The sequence below is a fragment of the Coregonus lavaretus genome, assembly GCF_964263955.1.
Source record: "Coregonus lavaretus genome assembly, contig: HAP1_SCAFFOLD_1951, whole genome shotgun sequence".
NCBI classification, from domain to species: Eukaryota; Metazoa; Chordata; class Actinopteri; order Salmoniformes; family Salmonidae; genus Coregonus; species Coregonus lavaretus.
The window spans coordinates 28,268-41,764 of NW_028164225.1; the positions used below are offsets into that span (position 1 = coordinate 28,268).

The 13,497-nt window shown below is 47.7% G+C and overlaps 1 protein-coding gene across 1 annotated transcript in view; it reads right to left on the reverse strand.

Annotated features, from left to right (window-relative positions):
• Positions 1–12,136, reverse strand: part of olfm2a (olfactomedin 2a) — a gene marked incomplete at its 5' end in the record, with an annotated part of 31,654 nt that extends 19,518 nt beyond the window's left edge. The window contains one exon of the mRNA XM_084192273.1: positions 11,999–12,136. Within this exon, the coding sequence (XP_084048399.1) occupies positions 11,999–12,136 (138 nt within the window). The remainder of the gene's footprint in view (positions 1–11,998) is intronic.
• Positions 12,137–13,497: the final 1,361 nt, after the last annotated feature.

The window sequence follows — 13,497 nt, forward strand, 5'->3', positions numbered from 1 at the left end:
GGCGAGAAGAGATGAGCAGAGATGAGGAGAGATGAGGAGAGAAAGGGAGAGCAGAGATGAGGAGAGCTGAGGTGAGATGAGGAGAGAAGAGATGAGGTGAGATGAGGAGAGAAGAGATGAGGAGAGAAGAGATGAGGAGAGGAGAGGAGAGGAGAGGAGAGGAGAGGAGAGGAGAGGAGAGGAGAGGAGAGGAGAGGAGAGGAGAGGAGAGGAGAGGAGAGGAGAGATGAGATGAGGTGAGAAGAGGTGAGATGAAAAGAGAAAGGGAGAGGAGAGGAGAGATGAGGAGAGTAGAGGAGAGATGAGGAGAGTAGAGGTGAGATGAGGAGAGGAGAGATGAGGAGAGGGTGAGATGAGGAGAGGGTGAGATGAGATGAGGAGAGGTGAGATGAGATGAGGAGAGGTGAGATGAGATGAGGAGAGGAGAGGTGAGATGGAGAGATGAGATGGAGAGATGAGATGAAGAGAGAAGAGATGAGGAGAGAAGAGACGAGAAGAGAAGAGAGGTGAGATGAGGAGAGAAGAGATGAGAGAAGAGGTGAGATGATGAGAGAAGAGATGAGGAGAGGTGAGATGAGATGAGGAGAGAAAGGGAGAGCAGAGATGAGGAGAGCTGAGGTGAGATGAGGAGAGAAGAGATGAGGTGAGATGAGAGGAGAGAAGAGATGAGGAGAGAAGAGATAGGGAGAGGAGAGATGAGGAGAGATGATGAGAGAAGAGAAGAGGTGAGATGAGATGAAAAGAGAAAGGGAGAGGAGAGATGAGGAGAGTAGAGGAGAGATGAGATGGAGAGATGAGGAGAGGAGAGATGGAGAGATGAGGAGAGGAGAGATGAGGAGAGGAGAGATGGAGAGAGAAGAGATGAAGAGAGAAGAGATGAAGAGAGAAGAGATGAAGAGAGAAGAGATGAAGAGAGGAGAGATGAGGAGAGGTGAGAAGAGAAGAGAGGTGAGATGAGGAGAGAAGAGATGAGGAGAGAAGAGATGAGAGAAGAGAAGAGATGAAGAGAGAAGAGATGAGGAGAGGTGAGGTGAGATGAGGAGAGGAGAGGAGAGGAGAGATGAGGAGAGGTGAGGTGAGATGAGGAGAGGTGAGGAGAGGAGAGATGAGGAGAGGAGAGAAGAGATGCGAGAAGAGAAGAAATGAGGAGAGGTGAGATGAGGAGATGAGGAGAGGAGAGGTGAGGAGAGATGAGATGAGGAGAGGAGAGATGAGGAGAGATGAGAAGAGGTGAGATGAGGAGAGGAGAGATGAGGAGAGGAGAGATCAGAAGAGGGTGAGATGAGGAGAGGTGAGATGAGATGAGGAGAGGTGAGATGAGATGAGGAGAGGTGAGATGAGGTGAGATGAGGAGAGGTGAGATGAGGAGAGGAGAGATGAGGAGAGGTGAGGAGATGAGGAGAGGAGAGATGAGGAGAGGAGAGATCAGAAGAGGTGAGATGAGGAGAGATGAGAGAAGAGGAGAGGTGAGGAGATGAGGAGAGGAGAGATGAGGAGAGATGGGAAGAGGTGAGATGAGGAGAGGAGAGATCAGAAGAGGGTGAGATGAGGAGAGGTGAGATGAGATGAGGAGAAGTGAGATGAGATGAGGAGAGGTGAGATGAGGAGAGGTGAGATGAGGAGAGGAGAGATGAGGAGAGGAGAGATGAGGAGAGGAGAGATGAGGAGAGGAGAGGTGAGGAGATGAGGAGAGGAAGAGATGAAGAGAGAAGAGATGAAGAGAGAAGAGTAGAGGATAGGAGAGATGAGGAGAGGTGAGGAGAGAAGAGATGAGGAGAGGAGAGATGAGGAGAGGAGAGATGAGGAGAGGTGAGGAGATGAGGAGAGGAGAGATCAGAAGAGGGTGAGATGAGGAGAGATGAGGAGAGGTGAGATGAGATGAGGAGAGGTGAGATGAGATGAGGAGAGGTGAGATGAGAGGTGAGGTGAGGTGAGATGAGATGAGAGGTGAGATGAGGAGAGAAGAGGTGAGATGAGGAGAGGAGTGATGAGGAGAGATGAAGAGAGAAGAGATGAGGAGAGGAGAGATGAGGAGAGGAGAGGTGAGATGAGGAGAGGTGAGATGAGGAGAGAAGAGTAGAGATGAGAGGTGAGATGAGGAGAGAAGAGATGAGAGAAGAGGTGAGATGAGGAGAGAAGAGATGAGAGAAGAGGTGAGATGAGGAGAGTTGAGATGAAATGAGATGAGGAGAGAAAGGGAGAGGAGAGGTGTGGAGATGAGGAGAGGAGAGATGAGGAGAGGGTGAGATGAGGAGAGATCAGAAGAGGAGAGGTGAGATGAGGAGAGGTGAGATGAGATGAGAGGTGAGATGAGGAGAGAAGAGATGAGGAGAGAAGAGGTGTGATGAGGAGAGATGAAGAGAAGAGATGAAGAGAGAAGAGATGAGGAGAGGAGAGATGATGAGAGGAGAGATGAGGAGAGAAGATGAGAGGTGAGATGAGGAGAGAAGAGATGAGATGAGGAGAGGTGAGGTGAGATGAGGAGAGGAGAGAAGAAATTAGGAGAGGAGAGATGAGAATAAATGAGGAGAGGAGAGATGAGGTGAGATGAGGAGAGATGAGGAGAGGAGAGGTGTGGAGATGAGGAGAGGAGAGGTGAGGAGAGGAGAGATCAGAAGAGGGTGAGGAGAGGAGAGATCAGAAGAGGAGAGGTGAGATGAGATGAGGAGACTTGAGATGAGATGAGGAGAGGTGAGATGAGGTGAGATGAGGAGAGAAGAGGTGAGATGAGATGAGATGAGGAGAGGAGAGATGATGAGAGGAGAGATGAGAGAAGAGGTGAGATGAGGAGAGTTTAGATGAAAAGAGATGAGGAGAGAAAGGGAGAGGAGAGATGAGGAGAGGTGAGGTGAGATGAGGAGAGGAGAGATGAGGAGAGGAGAGATGAGAAGAGATGAGGAGAGGTGAGATGAGGAGAGAAGAGATGAGGAGAGGTGAGATGAGGAGAGAAGAGATGAGATGAGATGAAGAGATAAGATGAAGAGGGAATAGATGAGGAGAGGTGAGATGAGGAGAAGTGAGAAGAAGTGAGATGAGATGAGGAGAGAAGTCAACTTAGTGTATGTGAACTTCTGACCCAATGGAATTGTGATACAGTGAATTATAAGTGAAATAATCTGTCTGTAAACAATTGTTGGAAAAATGACTTGTGTCATGCACAAAGTAGATGTCCTAACCGACTTGCCAAAACTATAGTTTGTTAACAAGAAATTTGTGGAGTGGTTGAAAAACAAGTTAATGACTCCAACCTAAGTTTATGTAAACTTCCGACTTCAACTGTAGGTAATCAATGGCCAAATAAGTAACCAATGATCAATCTGTGATCAGACTGACCAATGACCATAAAGACTGATCAATTGAGAGCTCAACAGACCTGTGGGTGATGTCAGTGTCTCCATCAGGGTGACCCAGTATCCTGCAGTACCACCTCCCTGCCACTGGCGTCTCTACCTTCTCAAACCTCTACTTTATCTCAACAGCTATCCATCGACTCACCCATCAGCTCACAGCCAGCCCTCATTACCAGTTGAGCCCCAATGAACTAACTACAGTGGGGATTAACCAATTAGGTGTTAGCAGCTGGGCTACGCTGCGGGCTCGAGCCTGCAGGATTGACTTCCTTTCATTAGGCCGACCCTGAAGCGGAGCAGAGCTAAGCGCTGTAAAGACGGGGTAAATTACATTATAAATCTACAGATCCCCACTTTACGAGCGTGACGGGAAGTCTATTACAACTTTCATAAGCAGAGAGAGAGAGGGGGGGGAAGAGAGAGATTGGGTCTGAGAGAAGAGGGCAAGAGGGGATAAAAAGGGGTCGGAGAGAGGAAGAAGAGAGAGAGCGAGAGAGGGAGATGAAGGACAGATGAAAGAGAGAATAGGGGTCTCCATGGTGAAGATGAAGGAGAGGGGAAGAGAGAATAGGGGTCTCCATGGTGAAGATGAAGGAGAGGGGAAGAGAATGATGGGGTCTGACAACAAGCCTGGAGTACAGTAGGATTCTATTTGAGGGAAAGTGAGCACTGAGTCTGTCTCTCTGCAACATGATGTAGCCTGCTAGGTGTTTCCGTCTTTAGCTGCTGCCTGCCCAGCGATGCCCACAGCCAGGCAGGAAACATCTCTCTCTCTCTGCTGGGTTACAAACACTCCAGCTCCACTCCACTCTGATCTGCATACGTATGTCATGGCCAAAAGATCACCTGAACTTCTCCCTCATTACCGGCCTGCCATGATGAGTTAACACACACACACACACACACACACACACACCTCAAATGAGCAGTAGTCCCACAACCCCTGAATGCACACCGACCAGCTGCTGGTCTTAAATATAACTCAATGAAGAATCACACAATCACAGCAACACAGCAGCAGCAGGGCCCCTGGTCTCCCCATGCAGTCCAGAGTAAAACTGATTACCACAATCAGCACAGCATGGCTACTGGTCAATAATATGACTCATAAACTCATCACTCTTCTCTCCCTCCTCCTCCTCCCTCCCTCAGACCCTCTTTAAAGGTCCCTATTGCTTCTACACTCTATCCTTGTGTGCCTCTTGTTTCCGATAGGCCTCCCCTTCTCTCACTCTTGCTGCTGTCGCCTGCTTCTCCTCTTTTCTTTATCTGCCTCTCAGTGGAAGGGCCTGAAGTGCTATTAAGGCAGGTGGTTTTGAGTCGGCTATACGGTGGTGTCAGAGCGTAACTTGTCCTGCTCTTTCTTACCCTGACCAGCCTGGCACCAGGCCCTGGCACAACCATACAGAGTCCTGGTGAGGAACACGAGCCAACTATACATCCTGTCTTTGTGAACCATCTCCTCCTGAAATGAACACCTGCAACCATTGGTAAAGTAAGGACAGGAAGGGAATAAATGAAAACAAACAATGCTTTAGTACAGTATACAAACATTAGGAACATCATCTTTCCATGACATAGACTGACCAGGTAAAATCTATGATCCCTTATTGATGTCACCTGTTAAATCCACTTCAATCAGTATAGATGAAGGGGAGGAAACAGGTTAACCTCTACGGGATCGGTGTCCCATATACGGGACGGTTAAGATAACGTGAGCTAATGTGATTAGCATGACTGTTGTAAGTAACAGCAAAGTTTCCAGGACATAGACATATATGGGCAGAAAGCTTAAATTCTTGTTAATCTAACTGCACTGTCCAATTTACAGTAGCTATTACAGTGAAGAAATGCCATGCTATTGTTTGAGGAGAGTGCACAACAACAAAAAACGTATCACGGCAACTGGTTTGATACATTCACCTCTGAAGGTAAATAATGTACTTACATTCAGTAATCTTGCTCTGATTTGTCATCTTAAGGGTCCCAGAGATAAAATGTAGCATAGTTTTGTTTGATAAAATCATTTTTTATATTCAAATGTAGGAACTGGTTCTACAGTTTGAACCCCTGCTGTCTCTGGCTCCATACCCACCCCGCCCAGACATCTAGATGTGTGAAAGTTAGTGTATAAGCTAATGATCCATCATGTATGACATTCCTGGGAGTGTGTACATTTTACATTTTAGTCATTTAATAATAATAATAATAATAATAATAATAATAATAATATGCCTTTTAGCAGACGCTTTTATCCAAAGCGACTTACAGTCATGCGTGCATAAATGTTTTGTGTATGGGTGGTCCCGGGGATCGAACCCACTACCTTGGCGTTACAAGCGCTGTGCTCTACCAGCTGAGCTACAGAGGACCACCATTTAGCAGACGCTCTTATCCAGAGCGACTTACAGTTAGTGCATACATTTTCATACTAGTCTCTTCAAATTGCACACTCAACATTCAATACAATATGTAGGGTTTAGCGAATGAGCTGCTTAGTTTGATACATAGACCACACTGTTAACAGCTATAGGCAGTAACCTGCCCTTCAGGGTCTGGAGAACATGTTGGGAGTAGGTCAGCAACCTTCTGATTCCGCACTGCAACACGTCAGAGAAAGCAGACAGGACGGGCAGCCATTATGGTGGGAAGCCCCTCCCCCTCTATGGAACCAGAGGGCTGTGTGTAAACGTACATTTTGTATTACCATATCATTTTTGTATGTTCTCTATAGTTATGTACTTGAAAATGTATCAATTTACCAATTCGGCACATTTGGGCAGACTTGATACAAAATAGTCCAGTATTGCAATGCTTCACTGGATCAATCTGACATTTTGCACACACTGCTGCCATCTAGTGGCCAAAATCTAAATTGCGCCTAAACTGCAATAGTGTTTACTTTCAAATGGTATCAAGAATATGCATATGCGATTCTTAAGAGGTTAAAGATGGATTTTTAAGCCTTGAGACAATTGAGACATATATTGTGTATGTGTGCCATTCAGAGGGGGAATGGGCAAGAAAAAAAATATTTAAGCACCTTTGAACGGGGTATAGTAGTAGGTGCCAGGTGCACCGGTTTGAGTGTGTCAAGAACTGCAACGCTGCTGGGTTTTTCTCGGTCAAAGGTTTTTATTGACTCGGTCAATAAAAAAAGTGGTCAGATGAAGCAGATGCTAAGCTACAGGACTGTTTTGCTAGCACAGACTGGAATATGTTCAGGGATTCTTCTGATGGCATTGAGGAGTCCACCACATCAGTCACTAGTTTCATCAATAAGTGCATCGATGACGTCATCCCCACAGTGAATGTACGTACATACCCCAACCAGAAGCCATGGATTACAGGCAACATCCGCACTGAGCTAAAGGGTAGAGCTGCTGCTTTCAAGGAGCGGAACACTAATCCGGACACTTATAAGAAATCCCGCTATGCCCTCCGACGAACCATCAAACAGGCAAAGCGTCAATACAGGACTAAGATCGAATCGTACTACACCGGCTCCGACGCTCGTCGGGTGTGGCAGGGCTTGCAAAATATTACAGACTACAAAGGGAAGCACAGCCGCGAGCTGCCCAGTGACCCGACCCTACCAGACGAGCTAAATTACTTCTATGCTCGCTTTAAACAGGTCAACATTCACAAGGCCGCAGGGCCAGATGGATTACCAGGACGTGTACTCCGAGCATGCGCAACCAACTGGCAAGTGTCTTCACTGACATTTTCACCTCTCCCTGTCTGAGTCTGTAATACCAACATGTTTCAAGCAGACCACCATAGTCCATGTGCCCAAGAACACTAAGGTAACCTGCCTAAATGACTTCCGACCCGTAGCACTCACGTCTGTAGCCATGAAGTGCTTTGAAAGACTGGTCATGGCTCACATCAACACCATTATCCCAGAAAACACTAGACCCACTCCAATTTGCATACCGCCCCAACAGATCCACAGATGATGCAATCTCTATTGCGCTCCACACTGCCCTTTCACACCTGGACAAAAGGAACACCTATGTGAGAATGCTATTCATTGACTACAGCTCAGCATTCAACACCATAGTGCCCTCAAAGCTCATCACTAAGCTAAGGACCCTGGGAATAAACACCTCCCACTGCAACTGGATCCTGGATTTCCTGACGGGCCGTCCCTAAGTGGTAAGGGTAGGTAACAACACATCCGCCACGCTGATCCTCAACACGGGGGCCCCTCAGGGGTGCGTGCTCAGTCCCCTCCTGTACTCCCTGTTCACTCATGACTGCATGGCCAGGCACGACTACAACACCATCATTAAGTTTGCCGATGACACAACAGTGGTAGGCCTGATCACAGACAAAGACGAAACAGCCTTTAGGGAGGAGGTCAGAGACCTGGCCATGTGGTGCCAGGACAACAACCTCTCCCTCAATGTGATCAAGACAAAGGAGATGATTGTGGACTACAGGAAAAAGAAGAGGACCGAGCACACCCCCATTCTCATTGACGGGGCTGTAGTGGAGCAGGTTGAGAGCTTCAAGTTCCTTGGTGTCCACATCACCAACAAACTAACATGGTCCAAGCCCACCAAGACAGTCGTGAAGAGGGCACGACAAAACCTATTCCCCCTAAGGAGACTGAAATGATTTGGCATGGGTCCTCAGATCCTACAGCTGCACCATCGAGAGCATCCTGACTGGTTGTATCACTGCCTGGTATGGCAACTGCTCGGCCTCCGACCGCAAGGCACTACAGAGGGTAGTGCGTACGGCCCAGTACATCACTGGGGCCAAGCTTCCTGCCATACCAGGCGGTGTCAGAGGAAGGCCCTAAAAATTGTCAAAGACTCCAGCCACCCTAGTCATAGACTGTTCTCTCTGCTACCGCATGGCAAGTGGTACCGGAGCGCCAATTCTAGGTCTAAGAGGCTTCTAAACAGCTTCTACCCACAAGCCATAAGACTCCTGAACATCTAATCAAATGGCTAGCCAAAGGACATCCAGCCAACTTACATTTTACATTTTTTGTCATTTAGCAGACGCTCTTATCCAGAGCGACTTACAGGAGCAATTAGGGTTAAGTGCCTTGCTCAAGGGCACCGACAGATTTTTCACCTAGTCGGCTCGGGGATTAGAACCAGCGACCTTTCGGTTACTGGCACAACGCTCTTAACCACTAAGCTACCTGCCGCCCTACTTGACACAACTGTGGGACGCATTGGAGTCAACATCGGCCAGCATCCCTGAACGCTTTCGACACCTTGTAGAGTCCATGCCCCGACGAATTGAGGCTGTTCTGAGGGCAAAAGGGGGTGCAACTCAATATTAGGAAGGTGTTCCTAATGTTTTATACATTCAGTGTATATGTGTGTGTTCGCAATCAGGATGATTGGTGAATATGTTCAGTAGAGCATCTCCACAAGTGATCTATCTAGCTGATGTATATAATAATAATAATAATATGTCATTTAGCAGACGCTTTTATCCAAAGCGACTTACAGTCATGTGTGCATACATTTTTACGTATGGGTGGTCCCGGGGATCGAACCCACTACCCTGGCGTTACAAGCGCCATGCTCTACCAATTGAGCTACAGAGGACTATATCTTCTACCTCCATTCTATATCATACCTCATATTCATCATAGAGATATAAATATTCATTCATACAGAGGATCTAAGCGCTTCAAATAACAAGAGAAGAGGTTCTACCGTCAAACATAAAATAACTGTGTATGAATATGGATAAAAGACCACAGAGCGACTTTAATCTGAGTTGGTCCTTTCATCTGCCGTCATAAATCAATCATGGAGTCAGTTTTCTTAGATTGGCTTTGGGACGTGAAAAAGTTTACAGCCAGGGACACCATGCAGGCAGACTAGCGTAGTGACCCCAATCTGAGCGGCAGGCCTCTGTGTCTTTGTGTGGTACCAGTGTTTGTTCCTCCGGCTCTTTTGATCGACGGGGATATTTCCCTTCTTCAGCCTTATGCCTGGCTGGGTTATTATTAATACATGAAATCAAAGGGACAACAGCACTGTGTGGAGTGTGTGTAAGACTGCCCACTGAAACACACACACACACACTTGTTGCTTTGTTTGATACTGTAACAGAGTACTGCCATACCGCCTGGTGTCAAGGTTGTGTCTTGTTTCATTGGATTATTCACGGATATGGTTTTGCACTACCCAGGCTAGCCATGTTTGGACTCAGGCACTGTGATGCTCAGTCCTTTTGAAGAACTCACTATGGTGAACTTCTTTAGATGCTGAGTGCAGTGCCACACACCCATGGATCAGTTCAGCTCAGCTGGTTGTTGGAAAGGGACAGAAGGCAAGTGGAGCAGAGTGATTGTAGCTCAGAGCAGTGTGAATGTGGGACACTGAGCATGCATGGGGACACTAGGGTGAGGAGCAGCCATACATGGCCATTGGCACACTGGTGCCACAATGTCACAAGACGACCCAAGAAAGGCCGAGTGGGTTTGAAATTAACCTAACAACAACGTTAGTCAAATATTCCTCTAATGCTTTAACCCCCATGACTTCCATAGGTTTAACCTCTAGCTCATCTGCATGGTTGAACCTTAGAGAGCTTTATAATGTGTTTAATGTGGATAGGGAAAGTAACCCCTCCCCCCTAGCTTAGATTCCACCCAATCTACCATGTCTCATAGAAGTTGTCATTAAGACTTTAAAATATGAAAATGTTGGCGATGGAAGCCTTCAATGTTGCTTTGAGAGTGTTGAAAAATGAGAAACACTAATTGGTTCTTTATTGAACCAGAAAATGTGAAATGGTGACTCCATTACCACAACATCAAGTCCAGATCCACCACATCAACCATGGAAGCAGAACTGATCTCAAAGCACATCCTGTAGCAGATCTTCTAGACCATGGCTCTGTTTCAATAGCCACATTACTATCCATACTACTAAAATGTATGCACTCACTAACTGTAAGTCGCTCTGGATAAGAGCGTCTGCTAAATGACTAAAATGTAAATGTATACCGTCTACTTAAAATTATGTAATATATTGGCCATGAATTCTAAGTGGTATACTAGTATGGACATTGGAACATAGCCAGGTCCTGCAGTCCATGTACACTAAAGAGGAAGTCCATTTAGACCACACCCACCCAGGCAGGAAGTAGAACCACACCCGTACTACTCATTCAGGGACACTATGGGAATGTCATCATTTCTAGTTCTTCAAAAGCTAAAGCTCTGAAAAACACACAGATCAGACACAAGCTATATTGATCTTGAACTTGAAGAGAAATACCTGGCATGAGCTGCGTTTGTAGAATAGATAAATACATCTCTGGGAATGTGTTGCCAGACCTCTCTCTACAAAGTCAACACCTTCATAGAGCTCAGCCACAACCATGAAAACATAAACAAAGTTTCCTCCAATGGGCCATTGAGACAAGTTATTACAGCTGGGTGCCTCAGTGCAATAAAGTGGTAGGTGTTGTTGCAGCAGGCTTTAATGATACGACTGGACTGATAGAGGATAGGGCTCTGTGATAGAGAATAGATTGGGAAGATAGAGCCACAACGCTCTGGACAGATGTACCCCAGCTCCTGAGACCATAGGAAGAATTGACCAATAAATACACACTTGTATGTGTGCGCACACACACACACAAACATACACACGGACAGAGCTGGACACACACAGATTGACAGCCCTCCCTGGGCATATCCTATCATTTCATCAGGGCTGGCCGTTTAATAAGGGAGCAGATGCCATGAAAATAGACCCAGGAAAGAACCAAAGGCTATCACTCACTACTAATGATCCTAAACATGACAGATGCATTCCTCTGCTTGACACTTCTCAACACCTTTCATCTCGTCCATATGGAGCACAATATGCACAGTCACACCACTCATACATCACAGTATACACACGTGTACATCCACAACAAGCAACACAAACCTTTACCTCTTTTAACACGCTCCTCACATGAAACCCAACATACTGTAGCTTTCAAGGAGTTAACAAAATGAACATTGTCAGTCTACAAGTCCCTGCTTGGATTCCGAACGCATACACCTTTACAAAGTCGGTACATTTTGACACGGGAAGAGGGAAAGAGAGACAGGGGGAATGAGATACGCATCCAACTGGAAAAGGGTGTGGAGGAGCTGGATCACAAATCTCCCAAGTCCCTCCCCCTCCCCCATATCATCTTCATCATCACATCAGAGTTGCCATATCATCAGTTACACCCTCCAGCTCTCTGACATATCAGTCAACATCATCCCTCACCACAGCAGCAGTATCCCAGTTCTGATCACCCACAGCACACATTTGATTTACCAGCAGGGCAGTTCCCCCCTGATTCGCCTTCTCCCACCACTCAACACAGCAACAACATTCTGGATCGGTTCCCTCGGAGCATCACTCACACAAGACCCTGAACATCATTCCCACTTCGTCTGACTCCCAGCAGCCTCACTCTCACATGCACCGCTTTCATCCTCCATCATTTCTCTTAGCGCCGCCCCCGTGAGACAGACTCTCTCCGATACCCCCCCCAACCCCCCTTCCCCACTTCAACCACACTACCGCTCTGAGACACCTCTCCCGGTCTCCAACTCATCCACCCAACAGACAGATAGAAAGGAAGAGAAAAGAGCAGTCTTCTGTACGCACGCTGACAATCCTCTCGGAGGTGCCCCCTCGGGAGACAGTGGTCCCGTTGAGTCCCACCAGAGAGGGCAGTGTCTGGGACATCCAGTTGGTCACCATGGCCATGGTGCTCAGCACCGCCCCGATCTTCAGCAGCGGCACGCTCATTTCGCAACGCGGTCCTCAGCCCCTACCGCCCCCCTGCCCTGCCCTCTTCTCCTCTCAGATCACCCCACTCTGCCTGCCTGCACCAGGACCAGTTAGTCAGCCAGGCAGGAGCAGAGAACCAGGCGGACAGGCAGTTAGCCAGACACACAGCCCCAGCACGGTGGCTCTCTCCTCAGCCAAGGGAAGAAACTAGAGCAGCCCTGACAACCTCAGACCCAGGGTTAGTCAGTCAGTCAGTCAGCGGTAGAACCAGAGAGCGGGCAGAGGAGGACAGGAGCTCACATCCAGCAGCAGCATCACACTGGGTCTATCCGCCTGAGAGCAACTGCCTGCCAGAGCCTCTCTCTCTCCCTCGCTCTCTCTCTTCCCCCTCGCTCACTTGCTCTCTCTCAAGATGCAGAGCTGCGCATTGGCTGCCTCGCTCTCTCGTCCCCTCCCTGGCTGTCAGCCTCTCCTCCCTTACTCCAGACTTTCTTTACATGCTGACGTCCCTCCTTTCTTTTTCTTCTCTCTCCCCCTCTCTTTCACTCCTTCTATCACAGTTCTCTCGTCACTCTTTAGCGTTTTCATTGATAAGCACACAGTCACAGAGAGAGACGGCGAGACTGTGGAGGGAGGCTGCAAGGGTATGTAGATGAATGGAGACAAGACAGGACAGTCAGTGTTCAACATCATGACTGTGTTGGGTTCCATTACTCTGTCCAACTCACAGCTAGCCTTCAGCCTGTTCAGAGGCATCGCCTCATACACATCCCCCTCTACTCAGATGGACTGGAGGAGGAGGCAAGCTGGGCAGGGTATTAATGAGGAAGATGAGGAGGAGTGAATAGGCAGGCTGGGCAGGGCATTAATGAGGAAGAGGAGGAGTGAGTGAGTAGGCAGGCTGGGCAGGGTATTAATGAGGAAGATGAGGAGGAGTGAGAGAGGAGGAGTGAGTAGGCAGGCTGTGTGGGATGGGTATTACTGAGGAAGAGGAACGAGGTGTTCCAGCCCACGGCTCCTCCCCTCCTGACACCTCCTTAATCACCCTGTAATATGCACTCTCAACTGCTACAGCCCCGCTCGCCACCACACACACACACACACACACACACATCTGACTGTTACTGGCACACACTCCCCCACACTGCTATCTTTTAACCCAAGCTGAACGAACCCCCTCTCTCAAAGTACTGGCCATGCGAGGAGCTTTCAGTGTGGACCTAACTAACTAAGCGAGTTGATGAAATAGAAAGTTAATCAATAATAGGGAGGTAATTATAGAAGTGAAGAAAATTGGAAGCCTAATGGATCTGCCTGTGAAATGAAGTAGGAATAAAAAGAGGCTTTTCATGGAGCAAAATGGCTGCCGTGTTGTGCAT